At 43.5% G+C, this 18,555-nt stretch overlaps 2 protein-coding genes across 4 annotated transcripts; both read left to right on the plus strand.

Annotated features, from left to right (window-relative positions):
• The first annotated feature begins 1,738 nt into the window (after nucleotides 1-1,738).
• On the plus strand, nucleotides 1,739-15,565 carry LOC119555945 (rho-associated protein kinase 1). 3 transcript variants are annotated; one of them, XM_037867648.1, is made up of 11 exons: nucleotides 1,739-1,871; nucleotides 1,933-2,063; nucleotides 5,970-6,115; nucleotides 6,179-6,435; nucleotides 9,340-11,962; nucleotides 12,026-12,300; nucleotides 12,405-12,598; nucleotides 12,658-12,851; nucleotides 12,916-13,021; nucleotides 13,096-13,320; nucleotides 13,600-15,565. In XM_037867648.1, exons 2-11 carry the CDS (start codon nucleotides 2,002-2,004, stop codon nucleotides 13,682-13,684), a joined length of 4,167 nt encoding a protein of 1,388 aa, XP_037723576.1. In that variant the 5' UTR covers nucleotides 1,739-1,871; nucleotides 1,933-2,001; the 3' UTR covers nucleotides 13,685-15,565. The 3 variants fall into 3 exon arrangements, with proteins under 3 accessions (XP_037723576.1, XP_037723579.1, XP_037723577.1); XM_037867651.1 differs by having other exon boundaries at nucleotides 12,432-12,598; XM_037867649.1 differs by lacking the exons at nucleotides 1,739-1,871; nucleotides 1,933-2,063 and adding an exon at nucleotides 2,536-2,633.
• LOC119555946 lies at nucleotides 6,949-8,771 on the plus strand. The gene is made up of 2 exons (XM_037867652.1): nucleotides 6,949-7,493; nucleotides 7,560-8,771. Exons 1-2 carry the CDS (start codon nucleotides 7,103-7,105, stop codon nucleotides 8,558-8,560), a joined length of 1,392 nt encoding a protein of 463 aa, XP_037723580.1. The 5' UTR covers nucleotides 6,949-7,102; the 3' UTR covers nucleotides 8,561-8,771.
• Nucleotides 15,566-18,555: the final 2,990 nt, after the last annotated feature.

The raw sequence follows: 18,555 nt of genomic DNA on the forward strand, positions 1-18,555 counted from the left end.
CTCCCTGTGTATGATTATTAATACTTGATGTTTTAATCTTGATTTTTTTACATTTTATTTATTGTAAAATAAGGTGCGTGAAGTTGGCTGCGCTTTGAAAGGTGCAAAAACATCGATGGGTATAAATTGGCAGTCGATTATCCGATTTTAGGAGGGTGTATTTGCTAACAATAAATGTTATTGAATATGGAATATGCCCACCTGTAGGCTCTGATATATGAAGACCCCTCGCACTTGGCCACACTGCACCACAAGCTATCGATAGTCTGCGATATCTCCGATATGTAAACATAATTACGAACACTCAAAGCCTAATACAGATAGAGTCACTAGTCGAAAAATCGTATTCCTTGTAGTGTGACCGAAGTTTTTAAAGTTCACCCGCATTGCATGTAGCATGGTCTTACTGCCAAGCAGCTGGGTTTGTTTTGTTGATGATTTTAAAAAGAAGAATCTGCTGGTGCACATAGCTTAAGGCTTTCTTTTTGTGTCGGCAGAACATGCTTTCTTTGCATGGAGCGAAGTACTATTCGTCATGCTCCTTCCCAAAGCGCTCTCGATTGGATTATCTTCAGCACTTCCGCTATTCTGCGAATTTGTCCTGTTGTGGTATTGCTTCCTGTGGGACAAGTTCCACAATAATGGGCAACCTGGATAAGGCTTCCTTTTCTTTCGTCCTTTTTCATCTGCACTGACCTACTGCAGGCGTTTTGAGTTTTGCCTTCCATTTTTAATATTTCGATTCAACACCGCTTCTGCACGAACACACCAAAAGTTCAAATTTTTTATTCTTTGCGCGGTGGCTAAAGACGTTCATCGAAATTCACTCGCGAAATTTGGTATTTTTCTGGTATTTCCTTAGCTCTCTGAGTACCGCGCTGAAAAAAAAAACCGACGTAAAGCGTTAGCCGCGTACTTGCCTCTCGCTCACTCCCATGGTTAGCTCGCGACTTACGTCGATGTAAATACTACGCCTTACGTGGCTCTTACGTTTTCTGGCACTTACGTTTGCTGCGATAACAAATCAGGTGAAAACTATCGCGATATATATTATTCAAAAAATACCGATGTATTGATATTTTGGTGTACTTTGCACATCCCTAACCACAGCACCGAAACCGAAAGAAGAAGTGCAACGCGCAGCGTCTAATTAAAACCAAATTGATCGATTTGGCCGCGGCCGAAACTGGACATTCGCAATTTGGGCGGTCAGCCGCCCCCGTCCCGTCCCGCCCCCCCGCGCGTTTCCCCGCTGCCGCCGAGCAGCACGTCGGTGTGACGCACATCGGTGTGTGCGTGTGTGTGGTGGGCCTTGTTATTGTTGTTGTAGCGCTTGCTACGTTCGCCGTTCGCTGGTGAGCTGGTGTGCGAGCGAGTGGTGTGCCTGTGTGTGTGCAAAGAGGTAGCGCTGGAATTAACAAAAAAAAAAAAAAAAAGAGTAACGACGAAAAAGAAAAACAAGATTGGGAAAAACGAACCTAAAAGCCGAGAAACAAAGCTGATCCTTAGCATCCACCCTTTGGCCAGGCCAATCGATTGCAGAGCCAACTGTTGCATGCGGAGGACCAGTGTGGAGAATCCTGGCCAGCAGCTGCAGCTTCAGCCTCAGTTCCTCTGTTTACCTGGTCATCCTAGTAGCTCCTGCGGAGAAGGCGCCTTCTCCCGGAGCCGCCAGGCAACACAGGCACCTGGGAACACCCACCCGGGTGCTCGACTGCGTCCGCATGTGGCGTTGGCGGCACTCCACCAGAACAAGCCAGCGCCAAGTGGTGCAAAGCACCATCCTCTTCCGCACTTGGTGACCTCATCGCCAGAAGCACACTAACCATTACCATTGGCATTCCCATAACCAGACGACCATCTCCCATCAGGTGAGCAGCATTCTCTGCCTTAATCAGCTTATAGATTAACACCATCTCTTTCCGCCTTCAGGAGGAGCAGCAGCTAACCACCAGGAAGCAGCAGCAGCAGCAGTAGCAGCTGGACATACCCTCCTTTTGCATGCCAGCTGGACGAGAACCTGTGGGCAGCCAGCGCAGCATGGATGTGGAACGAAGGCGCCGGTGAGTGCTCGAGATGGCGGCCCAAAAGCGACTGCTCCACTCAGTTAATTGTCACCCGAATGGCAGCATAGATACGTGCGATCTGTACAGATAGATTTGCGATTCGTTCGATTTGTTCAACTACGCTGGCAGCCCAGCCTACAAAGCCTAGCCAGCACAATTCAGCGCAAGCCAAACCAAGCCTGGCCAAAACACAAATCAAAAAGTAATACACCGCTGCCGCTGGCAAACACCTTCCATATCTCATGTTCAAAGCGACAGCGCGGCAATCAAATTGACAAGCGAGTGAACAAAACGGGGGGCGACTTTATAATAAATTTGCCATTTTCGCATTAAAATTTGTAACCAAACCAAACTGAAACGAACGCAGTAGCTGATGCCGCCGCCGTCGCCGTCGCCGTTTTGTCAGTTGCAGGCGTCGCGTTGCATCGGCTGCATCGTTTTGGGCCAAACCCGAATCCGTATCCGTATCCGAATCCGAATCCCCGGTTCTCCCATTGGACAGCAGACGGTATAGGGCATGTGGCCATGGCTGTTGCCCGCCGCCCTCCATTCGAGCGAGCCGGAACGGTACGTTGCTCGTCCTGCTCCGCTTCCAAAAATTCAAGAATTCGATCAAATCCGCCATGCAAAACCAAAGCTACTACTTCTCCGCCAATCTAAGAATTCCATAGCTGCGACTATGCATATAAATTCTTTAGTTTTATTACCCATCCACTCAATATCTGTTTTGTAAGCACAAACGGAAAGGTATTTGCGTACCACAACACAAAGGCCAATTGCATTGCGCATTGCAGTCATAAAAGCCAACCAGTTCCTTTGTTTTTGGCCAAATCCATTAGAATTAATAAGGTGCGAAGAGATGCTGCAACGCAGATGCAAGAGCAGATGATCTATAGTCGCAATTTAAAGCGTTCAATTTGTTAACTTGAGAGAGAACTGCTAACCAGATCGAATTTGGCAACGTTGTATAAATTAAACTGAAAATTATATTGTCTATAGGTGACGATAATGTTGTCGTTTGCCGTCGTTGCAGCGGTTATTATGTATTATTATTGTTGTTGTTGTTGCTGTTCATAATTATGTTGTTGTTGCTGCTTTGGCCAAATCGAAATCAACAGCGGCAACGAAAATTCATCGCAGCATTTTTGAAAATTCCACTTTCCCAAGTTGTTTGCGTTTGCCGTGCTGCCATTACCCGCTGTTTGGACGTTTTGTTTTTGGCTTTTCTGTCATGCCGTAAGTGGCGATGATGAAATCACAACAATTCAAACACCTTTTAGTATCAATTTTTAGCGCCGACTGTCATCGCAGTTCGCCTGAGACCTGGGCTCTCTCGTCTCGAATCCGATACATCGTTTTCAGTTTTTGGGGGCAGTGCAAATATTTGCCTTTCTGCCAGCTAATTGCATATAAATCTTGGTTACTTTGGGCCCACGATAAAAAAAACTATCGGATATTGGGTATTACCTGATTATTGCCTAGAAATCCCCAGAAAATAGCTTTAATTGCTCGGCTCTTCTCCGAATAAGCAGTTTTATTTCCCCAGAATAGCACTTTTCCCATGGTCCACTAATCTCGAATGCAAATACCTATTTGTTATAATTAATTTACCAAATGTACCATAGCATCTCCATTTGGGTTCTTTCCATAAGTACATACATACTTCTCGTTGTTTTTGCATTCCAATAATATTATTTTTGATCATTTATTCAATATTCTAGTATGATTTGTTTGTATAAAGGGTACTTTACCTTGTTCAATATTATATATACTTTGTTCTTCAGATTTATTAATTAAACTTTAATGGCAAAAGCATCAAACATTTATTGAGTAATTTTAAGCATGCATTTTGTTTAAAATTTAAAAAGAATCGTAACTCAAACAACAAAGTTAAAAGGAAAAATATAAAAACCACATTTACTGATTAAGCAAATAAGCGTACTATGTGTATATACTATACTATACTTTATTTACGCAAATTTGTTTATGTTGAACACAATTTCATTCACTAAAATTTAAACTAAGTATTTTAGTGATAAACAAGTTTGAAGGAAACATAAAAATATTTTTTTTTTGATTATAATTCATTCTCAGTAGTTTATAAAATATTTGTTTTTATTTTATTTCATTCACAATGCGCCTGTCTAAACTCTTTTTTTCAATGGCATTATAAATATTATGAGAAACTGTTATTATGTATACTTAAAATCAGGGTTAGCACACAACAAAAGCACTATATTTTCCTGATTTTTTTCTTAAACACTTTGCCGAGTCCATATCTGCGCACATAAGTCTAGTTTTCAATGGGTGTCAGCCTGAAGGTGGCTGGTTCCATTCATTAAAAAACAATGCAGTCGGTAAGGGGAGGCAGAAAAACTCAGGGTGCTCATCATCATGGCTGCTCCCGCTGCTCAAGTGGGTCGTATCAACTGCAGTCGCTGTCAGTGGTCTGCATTCCATCCACATTTTATCAAAGTCAACAGCGTTGGGTGATAAAGTCAGCGCCCCCCTTCCCTAACATCCGGCCAGCTCCTCTTTCGCCAGGTTATCAATGACGAGCAGTGTTCTAAATGCCATATTGCATGCATTTCCCGGCTTGTGCCGCCAATTTGTCTGCCATCGAGCCACCAGATTGGGACAAATCTCCCGGGAATTCCGTGTCCACTCCTCACTGAGTCACTGCCACTCCAAGTCCAAGATCTGAAACCCCATAGCATTTCGGCTGTTTTTTGTTTACACTGTCAGCGCATACAGTCGCGGTCAACTTAATGGCATCTAAACATTCGACTTATTTTCCAAAACTTATTTTTTATTTGGGGCATTTTTAACGACTTAAAAGTATTTAATATTAGTTATAAATATTTAAAAACTAAGGAATCACTTAAAAAGTATTGTAGAAATTTAGATTCTTAAGGGTTATAAATCTGAACATAGTTTCCCGAAAAGACATGTAACCAAGGTCTGAAACCCCATATCATTTTAACAGCTTTTTGTTTACACTGTCGGCGCTCACAGTTGCGGTCAATATGATGGAATTTATAAATAATATTCGATTGGGGTACTATTTCAGCATATTATTTATTATTCGGGCATTTTTACTGACTTCTCTCATAAAAGTATTTTACATATATCGTCAAAAATTAGTTATAATAATTTATAAATTAAGAAACCATTTAAGAGCTATTCAAATCAGTTAGATAAATACTTTTATGGGTTATTAAAAAAAACTATTTTAATTATTAGATCTTAACATAGTTCCCCGAAAAGACATTTAACCGAGATTATTTTGTTTACGTTGTCAGCGTAGACAGTTGCGGTCAATTTAATAGCATTTACAAATCAAATTCGAATATGAAAAAGTTATGTGGGTATTTGTACTGACTTCTTTTTAAAACTACTTATCAGTTACATAACGTAAAAAATTATTTATAATCTATTTAGATCAGCTAGAAAAATATTTCTAAAGGGTTTTAAAATAAATGTGATACTAGGGGAATGGGCCTATTATAATTCCAAAACTATGCCACATATGTTCTCTTCCAGCAACATGGCCAATTAAATTCGCTGAAGCGGGAATAATAACAAATCTTTCATTTCGACGATGTGCGAAGTTATAAATGCCATTATTTGGACCGCAGCTGTAGGATTTGGTATACCAGGGGTACTGTTTATACGTCCATGAGTAATATGCGCACTTTTCCCTCATAGTTCCTGCTCGTTTCCCCCCTTTTTTTTTTTGTTTGTTTATGCGAGCGATTTGCATGACGACCAACGGAAGAACAGTTGAACACTCAAACACTCATCGAGGGTAAACAATGAACGAATCACAGATGATTAATTCGGATTGCTGAACGCCTCCAATTTCCCATTTTCAACCTTATTCTTCACCTTTTCCTTTTCCAGGGCGAATACGCTCGAGCGCGAGATGCGCGATCCGACCAGCATCTGCAATGTGGACTGCCTGCTGGACACGGTGTCGGCCTTGGTCAGCGATTGTGACCACGACTCCCTGCGGCGGCTGAAAAACATCGAGCAGTATGCGGCCAAATGTGAGTTGTCCTGGTTATTCTATCATTTGGAATCCCCTGATAATCCATCTCCTTCCATTGCAGACAAACCATTGGCCCTGCAGATCAACCAGCTGCGCATGAACGTCGAGGACTTCGACTTCATCAAGCTCATCGGCGCCGGCGCCTTTGGAGAGGTGCAGCTGGTGCGGCACAAGTCCTCCAGCCAGGTGTACGCCATGAAGCGGCTGTCCAAGTTCGAGATGATGAAGCGCCCGGACTCCGCCTTCTTCTGGGAGGAGCGGCACATAATGGCGCACGCCAACTCCGAGTGGATCGTCCAGCTGCACTTTGCCTTCCAGGTGAGCGGGCTGTTCAACCTCTATCTAGTTCAAGAAAGGGATTTAAGTTAGATGTAGTCAGTGAAGTTACCCCTGTAAGAAATTATTGTACCTAAACTTAAACATTCCCTAATGGGCTTAAGCTAGAAATGTAAACAGAGTACCTATTTATGACATTAATTGAAGCTCTTTAAGATATTATTACTTAAACATTCCCTTACGGGTTTAAGATAGAAATGTACTCGACTTAAGTAAGTTATTGAACCTTTCATAGATAATATTCTTCCTTGACTAAACTCAAATACTCCCTAAATAGCTTAAGTTAGATATGTAAAGAAAGTACATCTTTATGTCAGTAATATAACCTCTAAGTTATTATTGTACCTTAATTTAAACATTCCATAATGGGTTCAAGTTTGAAATGTAACTGTACCTTTTAAAGAATATTATTGTTCCTCAAATGAAACGCATCATGTTAGCCTGGTTATCTACAGGTTCAAGATATTTATTTACTTGCCACAAGTAAGCCTTGCCAAATACTTTAAGTCATATCACTACAATTTTCTATCTACATAGTAGCTCCAACAAAACGTATATATAATTTTGTGTCTGAAAAAAATAATACAAGAGCATTACAAAACGAGACCGTGAAATACCTGAAGAATATAGAAGCTATCTAGAAACCACAATGCACAATTTGATAAAGAGTCGCGCCCTTTTCGAGATCCTCAAGCGGCCTTTGCCGGACAATTACTTTGAGGACAGCGAGGAGGATTGCGAAGATACTACCATCGATCTGGCAGGTCCAAAGGCGGTGAAGCTGTGTGCCAATGCTCCGGAGTTTGTGCCGCGCTTCATGAAGGCAGAGTCTACCCAAGACGAGGATAAAGTGGATTTGACCGAATTAAAGAAAATGTTTGAGGCCTTGGACGAGCAAAAGATGTCCTTTGAAGAGAAAGACGACTTCAAAGTGGATTTGACTGAACTAAAGAAAATGTTTGAAGCTCTCGATGAACCTAAGCCAAGCAGGTCGATTAAAACGCTACCTTGGAGGGGATTCCCCAAGAGAAATGATGGAAGTAATGGAACCCTTTTCGTTTTTAAATAATGCATTTTGTATGCTCTTTCATTACTTTTCATTTTAGATACTCGCAGTACACAGGTGATTCTGTTGAATGATCTGGACTACATGATCGTTCCTCGCCACAAGATAAACAAAAATTCGCATGAGGAACACCTGGTTAATCCGTCTGAATGCAAGGAAAATATTGAACCCGATATCGCTTTCCCCACAACATCCTATTTACCAGCTCCCGATGACAGGCCCGCAAAGGCCTATCAAAGGCGAGTCGAACAGGAACGAAAGGTGGCCTTGGAAGCCCTGAAACTGGTGGAGCAACGACGCATGAGGGATCCCCTGGTGCCCTCGTCGAATCAGGCCAATGACAACTCGGAGAAAACCCAGCCGGTTGTGCATATCTCTCGATCGCCCATAAGATTTTCGCCAGAGGAAAAACTTAAAGTGGATCGTTTGCGAATCGCGAAGAGGGAGCGAATCGAAAAGGCCCTTTTGGAAATGGAAAGCGAGAAAAAAGAGCAGCAGCTATTGGAATTGGATCAGGAGAAACGAGTCCTGGCGCCCAATCGTCAAAGCAGCGTTCAAAATAATCCTGAAAAGGAGAAGGAGGTGGAGGTGGCCACCAAAAGATACATACCCACCGTCAAGGAATGGTCCGAGCTACGTCGGGCCAGGCACCTGGCCAAGGTGGAGGGCGATAAAGAGAACGTTAAGCCAGCTAAAACCAAGCCACCTGTAACCAATGCCAACGAAAACAATAGCATTCCATCAAAGTCTTCTAAAAAGGGCGATCCGGGGCAATTTGCAGCCAAACCGCTCTATTCTCCACCAGTCAAACTGCTCGAAGTGGAGAAGCGCAGGGGAAATCTAACCCATTTCCAATCGTTTCGCAAGTTTTCCAACCGTAGAGGTTCTAAAGCTCCGATAACGATAGTGCTCGATCAAAACGGAAAAGTCGTACAACGCTATAGTATTGAGGAACTGCTGCAGTTCGAACCGCAGCCTGAGGATCTTGAGAAACCCAACATCGATGGACACTTCGAACGATTTGGATTTCTGTGCAATTGATATGATCACCATTTAATTCTCTCCGTATCTTTTTTTTTCCGTATCTGTTTAGTTTCTGTTATGTTTTTTGGTTCCATGTTGATCAGTTTTCATTTGTTATTTATTTTGAATTCTCAATTTAAAAACCATTTAACACTTATGGGTATTCATATACAGTACATACATACATATACAGCTGAAGAAAAAATGCCATTCTAAATGTATGTTTTGTTTAAATAAATCATTGTTAGCCTGTTGTCAAATTCAAAATATTCTATTTCTCAAATAAGTAAATACCACTTTATGTTAAACCCTTTGATTTCAAAGATTATTGCTAAAATTAAACTTTCGTTATGAATAAGTTCATGTCTGAAAGTCCTCGATACTAAATGTCATAAGTTAAATACTTTTGTTCTTATCATTAATTTTTAATTGTAACAGAGTTAAAGCTCTGTAATATTTATTTAAATTATTTATATTCTTTGTCGTTTTCTTTCTTTCTGTCTTTAGATTCTTCATGAGTATAATTTCCCTATTTATTCAGTTTGTAAGGGGCTTGTTTGTTTTTATATTACCTTTAAAAGTACCCTGTATCTTGTAATCGAGTATGATTTCTACACTTCAGAAATATATTTATAAGAAACCAAATATATTTCTAATTTTTAAGGTCATCTAAATGTATATTATAATGTAATACATAAATTAAGTATAATATAAATTAATTATTATAGGTATATAAAATTAATTTAAAACGAACTAAGTTGAATCCACTAAACTTACCACTCAATCTCTCTCCGCAGGATGCCAAATATCTGTACATGGTGATGGACTTCATGCCTGGCGGCGACATAGTGTCGCTGATGGGCGACTACGACATACCGGAGAAGTGGGCCATCTTCTACACGATGGAGGTGGTCCTTGCCCTGGACACAATTCACAACATGGGCTTCGTGCACCGCGACGTCAAGCCGGACAACATGCTGCTCGACAGCTATGGCCACCTGAAGCTGGCCGACTTTGGCACCTGCATGCGGATGGGCGCCAACGGACAAGTGGTCTCCAGCAATGCGGTGGGCACGCCGGACTACATCAGTCCGGAGGTGCTGCAGTCACAGGGCGTGGACAACGAGTACGGACGGGAGTGCGACTGGTGGTCGGTGGGCATCTTCCTCTACGAGATGCTCTTCGGCGAGACGCCCTTCTACGCGGACTCGCTGGTGGGCACTTACGGCAAGATCATGGACCACAAGAACTCGCTCAGCTTTCCGCCCGAGGTGGAGATTAGCGAGCAGGCCAAGGCCCTCATCCGCGCCTTCCTCACCGATCGAACGCAACGTTTGGGTCGCTACGGCATCGAGGACATCAAGGCGCATCCGTTCTTCCGCAACGACACCTGGTCGTTTGACAACATTCGTGAGAGTGTGCCGCCGGTGGTGCCGGAACTCTCCTCCGACGATGATACGCGAAATTTCGAGGACATCGAACGGGACGAGAAGCCGGAGGAGGTATTCCCCGTGCCCAAGGGCTTCGATGGCAACCACCTGCCCTTCATTGGCTTCACCTACACGGGCGACTATCAGCTGCTGTCCAGCGACACCGTGGACGCGGAGTCCAAGGAGGCCAGTGCGGTGAATAGCGGGGCGGCCAGTAATAATCACGGGCACAACCACCGCCATCGACCGTCGAACTCCAACGAGCTGAAGCGCCTGGAGGCGTTGCTAGAGCGGGAGCGCGGTCGGTCGGAGGCGCTGGAGCAGCAGGACGCCGGTCTGCGGCAGCAGATCGAGCTGATCACGAAGCGCGAGGCGGAGTTGCAGAGGATTGCCTCGGAGTACGAGAAGGATCTGGCCCTGCGCCAGCACAACTACAAGGTGGCCATGCAGAAGGTGGAGCAGGAGATCGAGCTGCGCAAGAAGACGGAGGCCCTTCTCGTGGAGACACAGCGCAATCTGGAGAACGAGCAGAAGACGCGGGCACGCGACCTAAACATAAACGACAAGGTGGTCTCGCTCGAAAAGCAGCTGCTTGAGATGGAGCAGAGCTACAAAACCGAGACGGAGCACACGCAGAAGCTGAAGAAGCACAACACCGAGCTGGACTTCACGGTCAAGTCGCATGAGGAGAAGGTCCGCGACATGGTCGACATGATCGACACGCTCCAAAAGCACAAGGAGGAACTCGGCCAGGAGAACGCCGAGCTGCAGGCGCTGGTGGTGCAGGAGAAGAATCTGCGCTCGCAGCTCAAGGAGATGCACAAGGAGGCCGAGAACAAGATGCAGACGCTGATCAACGACATTGAGCGAACTCTGGCTCGCGAGCAGAAGGCGCAGGAGGACAATCGGGCGCTGCTTGAGAAGATCAGTGACCTGGAGAAGGCGCACGCGGGTCTCGACTTTGAGCTGAAGGCGGCCCAGGGCCGTTACCAGCAGGAGGTCAAGGCCCACCAGGAGACCGAGAAGTCGCGCCTCGTCTCCCGCGAGGAGGCCAATCTGCAGGAGGTCAAGGCGCTGCAGTCAAAGCTTAACGAGGAGAAGTCCGCCCGCATCAAGGCCGATCAGCATTCGCAGGAAAAGGAGCGCCAACTGAGCATGCTATCCGTGGACTATCGCCAAATCCAGCTGCGCCTCCAGAAGCTCGAGGGCGAGTGCCGCCAGGAGTCGGAGAAGGTAGCAGCTCTGCAGTCGCAGCTTGACCAGGAGCACAGCAAGCGCAACGCCCTGCTGTCGGAGCTCAGTCTGCACAGCTCGGAGGTGGCGCACCTGCGTTCCCGCGAAAACCAGCTGCAAAAGGAGCTAGCTGCCCAGCGCGAGGCGAAGCGACGCTTCGAGGAGGACCTCACCCAGCTAAAGGGCACCCACCACGAGGCGCTGGCCAACAACCGCGAACTGCAGGCCCAACTCGAAGCGGAGCAGTGCTTCTCGCGGCTGTACAAAACGCAGGCGAACGAGAACCGCGAGGAGAGCGCAGAGCGGCTGCTCAAGATCGAGGATCTCGAGGAGGAGCGCGTTTCACTCAAGCACCAGGTGCAGGTGGCCGTTGCACGGGCGGACTCGGAAGCTTTGGCCCGCTCCATTGCCGAGGAGACGGTGGCCGATCTTGAGAAGGAGAAAACGATCAAGGAGCTGGAGCTGAAGGACTTCGTGATGAAGCACCGCAACGAGATCAACGCCAAGGATGCGGCCCTGGGCACGCTCAAGGAGGCCGAGATCGAGCTGCACAAGAAGCTGGGCCAGAAGGGAGTGGAGTGCGAGGATCTCGTCCAGCAGCACAAGAAGCAGCAGGAGGAGCTGGCGCTGATGAGGAGCAGCAAGGACGAGGAGATCGCCAAGCTGCTGGACAAGTGCAAGAACGAGGTCCTCCTCAAACAAGTGGCGGTCAACAAGTTGGCCGAGGTGATGAACCGTCGCGACTCCGACCTGCCCAGTAAGTTGTATCTGTATTTATCACCCGACTCCTCTAATTCCAAACATAATGTACTTCCCGCAGAGCAAAAGAACAAGGCCCGTTCCACCGCGGAGCTGCGCAAGAAGGAGAAGGAGATGCGCCGGCTGCAGCAGGAGCTGTCGCAGGAGCGCGACAAGTTCAACCAGCTGCTACTGAAGCACCAGGACCTGCAGCAGCTGTGCGCCGAGGAGCAGCAGCTCAAGCAGAAGATGGTCATGGAAATCGACTGCAAGGCCACCGAGATCGAGCACCTGCAGAGCAAGCTCAACGAGACGGCGTCGCTCTCCTCGGCGGACAACGATCCCGAGGACAGCCAGGTGAGCATTATTGCCAGCGCCCAGCGTAAACACAGAACACTCACACAGAACCCACACCACACACACGCTCCCCCAACCTTCACTCCACTCCCGCGCCTCTCTAGCACTCCTCTCTGCTCTCCCTCACACAGGACTCGGTATTCGAGGGCTGGCTGAGTGTGCCCAACAAGCAGAACCGGCGACGTGGTCACGGCTGGAAGCGCCAGTACGTCATCGTCTCGTCGCGCAAGATCATCTTCTACAACTCGGACATTGACAAGCACAACACCACGGATGCCGTGCTCATCCTGGACCTGAGGTGCGTTTGATTTTGAATCTAAGAGAAATAAGTATTAATGATTATTTCTATACATGCAGCAAGGTGTACCATGTTCGTAGCGTTACTCAGGGCGATGTCATACGCGCCGATGCCAAAGAGATTCCGCGCATCTTCCAGCTGCTGTACGCCGGCGAGGGCGCCTCCCATCGTCCCGATGAGCAGAGCCAGCTGGATGTGAGTGTGCTGCATGGTAATAGCAATGAGGAGCGCCCAGGCACAATTGTCCACAAAGGTGAGCTGGCCATTTTCAAGGAACTAAACCAATTGATTTGACCAAACCCATCTCTTTCGGACAGGTCACGAGTTCGTCCACATAACCTACCACATGCCCACGGCCTGCGAGGTGTGCCCGAAGCCCTTGTGGCACATGTTCAAGCCGCCGGCGGCTTACGAATGCAAGAGGTGAGTTTACGATTTTATTTTGATGATCTATTGAGTTCCCATTACCGACTCTAACCGTGTTACCACGTTTCCAGATGCCGCAACAAGATTCACAAGGAGCATGTGGACAAGCACGACCCGCTGGCGCCCTGCAAGCTGAACCACGATCCTCGCAGCGCACGGGACATGCTGCTGTTGGCCTCCTCGCCCGAGGATCAGTCTGTGTGGGTTGCGCGCCTGCTGAAGCGTATCCAAAAGAGTGGATACAAGGCCAACTCGTCCAACAACAACAGCACCGATGGCAGCAAGATATCGCCCAGGTAAACTAGGCCCAGGACCTTGACGTTGCCAGAGAGTAAAGTCAGCAGCAGTCAGAGTGTTTCTCCAACCACCCTACTAACTGATCTAAATTGTGTGAATCCCCACGGCTTTTGTGTCCCCCGTATCTCTGTATTGTGTGTCTCTAATCTCGATTGGTATTTCTCTTTCTCTCTCTCTCCCCAACCCCCCCACTGTCGCTGCTAACCACCATCAATATCATGCAACCTCATCACCATTCATCATTCATTCATCACTCATCGCCTGAACCGAATTGGCAGCCAATCGACGCGATCCTCCTACAAGCCGTATGCGGTTAATGTGCAACGCTCCGCCACGCTGCCAGCCAATTCGTCGCTGAAATGAACGCCAAGCGATCCAATCCGATCCGATCCGATCCGATCCCAGATCCCAGATGCCAGATCCCAGGCGTGGCAATGCAGCTGGAGCCGGGAGCCGCAAGTCTCCAGCCCCAACGAAACTAAAGCTATGCAAACTGATACTGATATATAGAGAGAAAAGAAACAGAGAGAGCAACTGCAACTACTATCTTAAATATATATATGCTCTAAACATACATGCTACAGTAATCTACAAATATTTTTTGAGTAATTTACAAGCTAAACTAAACTACAACTAAACTGAAACTAAACCTAATACTAAAACTGTATCTTAAAGAACATGTGTAAAGCCAATGCAACTCGTTTAACGCTTACCTAACACATCAGGCAGGATGGTGAGAAGAAGGTCTAGAAAAGAAGTGGCAACGTCAAGCGGGTCAGATGAACCATGGATTGTACTTTATATACTATATAATATATACAAATATAAATACGATATGGTATTGTACGACTTGCTATTATTGTCACCTCAGCTCAGCACAACGATGAGAGCTGTACTTAGTTAAGTGAATCCATGTCGCAGCAAGGGAGAGGAACTTTGAAGGAGTTACTTCCTCCGTCGTCTCCCTTTTTACATATATTGATGCCTTGTAAGAACTTTTTTTTTTGATATATATATATATATTGTATACATATACTTGTTGTTGTTGTGTAGCGAATCTGATTGGCCAAACGTTGTTCTTAGTTGATAACAAATAATTGCATATGAACAGAGCTATACAATATATAGATATTCATATATACTCCTCCAAGAGCATATCCTGTAAGCCACATGCCAGCTAACAACAAACGAATCGAGCAACCAACAAACCAGAACTAAGTTAAAGCCACTTTACAAAGCTTTAACTTGTATTCCATTTAATGAGCACTCTTTTTACATAAATAACCTAGATTTACTTGTACAAGATCGAACGAATTGCGCGATATTGATAAAGGCGAATATCCAATCAGTTACTTAAATAGCAAACGCGATAGCATCTAAATATATAAAAGTCCTGTTTCAGTTTCCAGTTCCGATTCACAGTCGGTGTAAAGTAAAACCTACAGTTAATTTTTTCAAACGGAATTTCCCCAAGCAACGAACATGATGCGGGAACCGGAAACGGAAACGAAACGGAACAGAGTGTCTCTAGCCATGGACAGAGCGAAACATGAATCGAAACTAAACTAAAGTAACGTAAAGTAAATAAAGTAAAGTGTACACCTAACTATACAAAACGAAAGATGCGACACAGAGTTGTGTGTAAAAGGCTACATCTAAGTATTAAATATCCAATATGTTCTAGTTGTAAGCTAAGCAAATTATTTATTTATATCCTTGTTCGACGGCGCCATCTAGCGCCCGACAACAGAAACGGCAGCAGCTTAGCACTCTCCCAATTTGTATGATTTGTATTCCATTAATGTTGATTTTACTTATGATTTCGAACCCGTTTTGAGTTTTGTAATTTGAGTAGCAGTAGTTCGTTTAACAGAGTTTACAAAGTGAGAGGCGCCAGCGAATTGCATTTAAAAGTAACGATCATAGCGATATATATATTTCGAAGTTTCGTTTCGGGTTTTCTTTCTTTGAGCATCGGTAGTCGATTGTTGTTAATCGCTAATCGCTAATTGCCTATCGATACTTTTGGACTTTGATTTTGAAATCGAAGCGCTGCTTTCATTTTAACTTTGTATCTTATTTGCACTATTATTATGATGATCATTCGTATTACGTTTATGTTTAATTGTACTCTCTAGTTTAACCACGTTTGTAATTGCATTTGTCCTCGAATCTTATCGACAGGCATCCAAATGGAATTGCAAGCGTCAAGCAAATAAAACGATAATGTGTATAAAATCAGTATTCATTTGGTTTCTTTTGATCTTTTTTTTTTTGATTTGGTTTGGTTTTATTATCCCTGTATACGTGAATACCTCCCATATCATAGATCTTCTGGAACAGCATACATATACCAATGACGAGACTGTCCAACTGCCTTAAAGGTAAACAGGAAAACGGAAAAATCGACAGGAATCGGAGGCAATTTATTGCCCACATATAAACTACATATGTAGATCTGTCTTTGTAAAATGTAGTTTTAACTAGAGCTAAGCCCAACGGAAAGTCTGATCAAATGCGAACCAAAGTGGTTCATACAAAACTTGCATAAACTGATTTTTATTTGGGTCCGGATCTGAATCTGTATCTGTATCTGGGGGCATTAATCTGGCCCCTAAATACGAGATGGGCATGGAAATGTGCCAGTCGTTAGCTCTATTTGCATGGTGATTTGCATTTGGATGGGATCTTAATGGAACTGGGATGGAAATGGCAGCCATTGTCCCGCTGCATATTTGATTAATAATATTTTTAACAAGTTTTGTGGCTTATGCCTTGCAGCATTGCGTCGTTGTATCTGTATATCTACCATCTATGTTTCTCTCATTTTTATTTTATTAAATACAAACATGTTTTTTTTTTTCCTCCATTTTGGCAGACATTTTGTAGTTCAAGGTGAGTTGGCCAGTCTGCTGGAGCTCGAAGTTAATTAGTATGGCCCACAGTCGAGTGCCGCCAAAAAATCAACACCTGGCCGCAGAACATCTGCAAGAGTTCAAAGCGATCGTTAGCTGGGTGTGTGGAAGATTAATTAGCGCCCATCATTGTTGTCACCCGTAAAACGTCTGCAGACGTCACCCTTCAAACGCCGCCCCTGCCACGCCCCCACTACGCCCCTGATCAATCAGTTCAAGGCCGCGGCGAACCCACAAAATATGCATAAATATGTCTGGCTTATCTGTCTTTACAGCTTTTCAATTTTGAGCCATCCCATACCTTGAATTGGTTCAGGCCCTCTCATTTCGAGATCGATCTCGGCTCCTAAGATACTTTAATTGATTGCATTTTGAATACATTTTAAGTCATTTCAAGATAAATATTCACTTTAATGTTACTATTCGAATAACAAATTGTAGGTTTTGGGATTATAATAGAGGATTTACTTTACACTTATATCTTATTCGACAAGTAAAGCACACTCCATTTGAAGCTGTTAAGTTTTATAACTTTGAAATTGGTTCTTATTTATAAAGGCCCTAAATATAATGTTTTATTATGATAGAGATGTTTACAAGACTAAGACTAATAAAGGAACTTAAAGTACTACAAAACATGACAGCTACCAGTATATTATATTAAAATCAAAGCATATCAGGTATAAAAACGCAAAACCTTAATTCTTAAGAAAAATGTTTTCAAAAACTCTATAAAAATTGGATAAAAAAGTGTACTATCTTTGTAGCAACTTATTTTGGATGAAGTAATATATTTGGATGCTAAGTTTTTGAATAGAATACCAGATATATTTCGAGATACATAGGAAAATATACTTGTTTTAGGGCATTTGCAGTGCGTTGACAGTTGGCTCATCTTTTTCTTTAGTTGACTTTTGTGTGTTTCATTTTGTATGATTTTTAATCGTGAACTAAGAGATTTACATGCGGGACAGATGTGCCCTGTGCTTTTGGGCGGCGGGGCTTTGGGGATCGGTGGATGGGTCGCCCGATCGGGATTTACCAGATCGGCAAAGAGCCAAAACAACAATTGGCCTAAAATCAATAAATTAATTAATAAAATATACAAATTGCGAACGCTGAATTGAGTTGGCTCCGCTCAGCTCGGCTTGGATTGGCTTGGCTCGGCTTGGATTGGAGTGGATTGGGTTCGAAAAACCTGTCATAACCAGAGCCCAGGCCCGTGACAAATTGGCTCCGAAAAACCAGAAGTACTCCTGCACTCTCTGCCAGCATAGATCGCATGGGCACACGGAGAAAAAGCGGATAATTAATATCATTTTGATATGCAAATAATGGTAAATGGTGAGGGATTTTTTATTGGCAATGGAAGGCGTCCGAATGTGGATTCTTTTTGGTTCTGTACTTTATATGGGAGAAAGTGAAACTAGGCATACATTAATTCGAAATAATGAAACAGAATAAAGGTGCCACTTGCGCACTTTCATAAAAGATCTATCTAACAGCCTTTAAAATAAAATTCTAGGTTCGAAAAGTAAAGTGAATAAATACAATCGAAGCAATCCAAATTTTGTGTATAGTTGTGATTACTTAAATAAAATCATTTCTTAATGAGTAAGATTATTTTGTATTATTTATAACTAAGAGTTCAAAATTAATTAGAAAAAATTTGAAGTAAATTAACTTGAAGATCAATAACAAAGATAATTTATGAGAGGAAAGATTGGGTCAAAATTAAAAACTATTCTACAAACAAATTTCTCTTCTTCTTCAACAAAAAATTCTTTATCCTATACATTTTTAAAGCATTTCAAAATACATGGTAAGGTAAACTTGTGGGATGCTTAAAAAATAAATCTATGAATTTGGGTGGATAGTCTCAGACATTAAGGTCATATCAAATGGTACTTTGATTCAGTGCAGAGACAGAGAAGTATATTCAAATATTCGTATGCATGTTACGAAAAGTGCCTGAAGAAACTGAAGAATTCGCGTAAACATTTTTTTATTAACTTTTAGATTAAAGTCATATTATATTGAAATGTCTTTCTGTGCAAAAAGGTATATTTAAATATTAATGTGATCTGAAGACTTCGCGTGCATTTTTAAATACGATTAAGATTATAGTCATATCATGTGGAGTTTTCTTTCTGTGCAGAGGAATATATTCAAATAATAAACGACGCATGCAGTGTCTTAAGGATCTGAAGAATTCGCGTGAATATTTTTAATACATCTTTAGATTAAAGTCATCTTTTGTGCAAAGGAATATATGTTTAAATAATAAAATAATCATAAATAATAAAGAATCTGAAGAAT

This window comes from Drosophila subpulchrella, chromosome X (assembly GCF_014743375.2).
Source record: "Drosophila subpulchrella strain 33 F10 #4 breed RU33 chromosome X, RU_Dsub_v1.1 Primary Assembly, whole genome shotgun sequence".
NCBI classification, from domain to species: domain Eukaryota; kingdom Metazoa; phylum Arthropoda; class Insecta; order Diptera; family Drosophilidae; genus Drosophila; species Drosophila subpulchrella.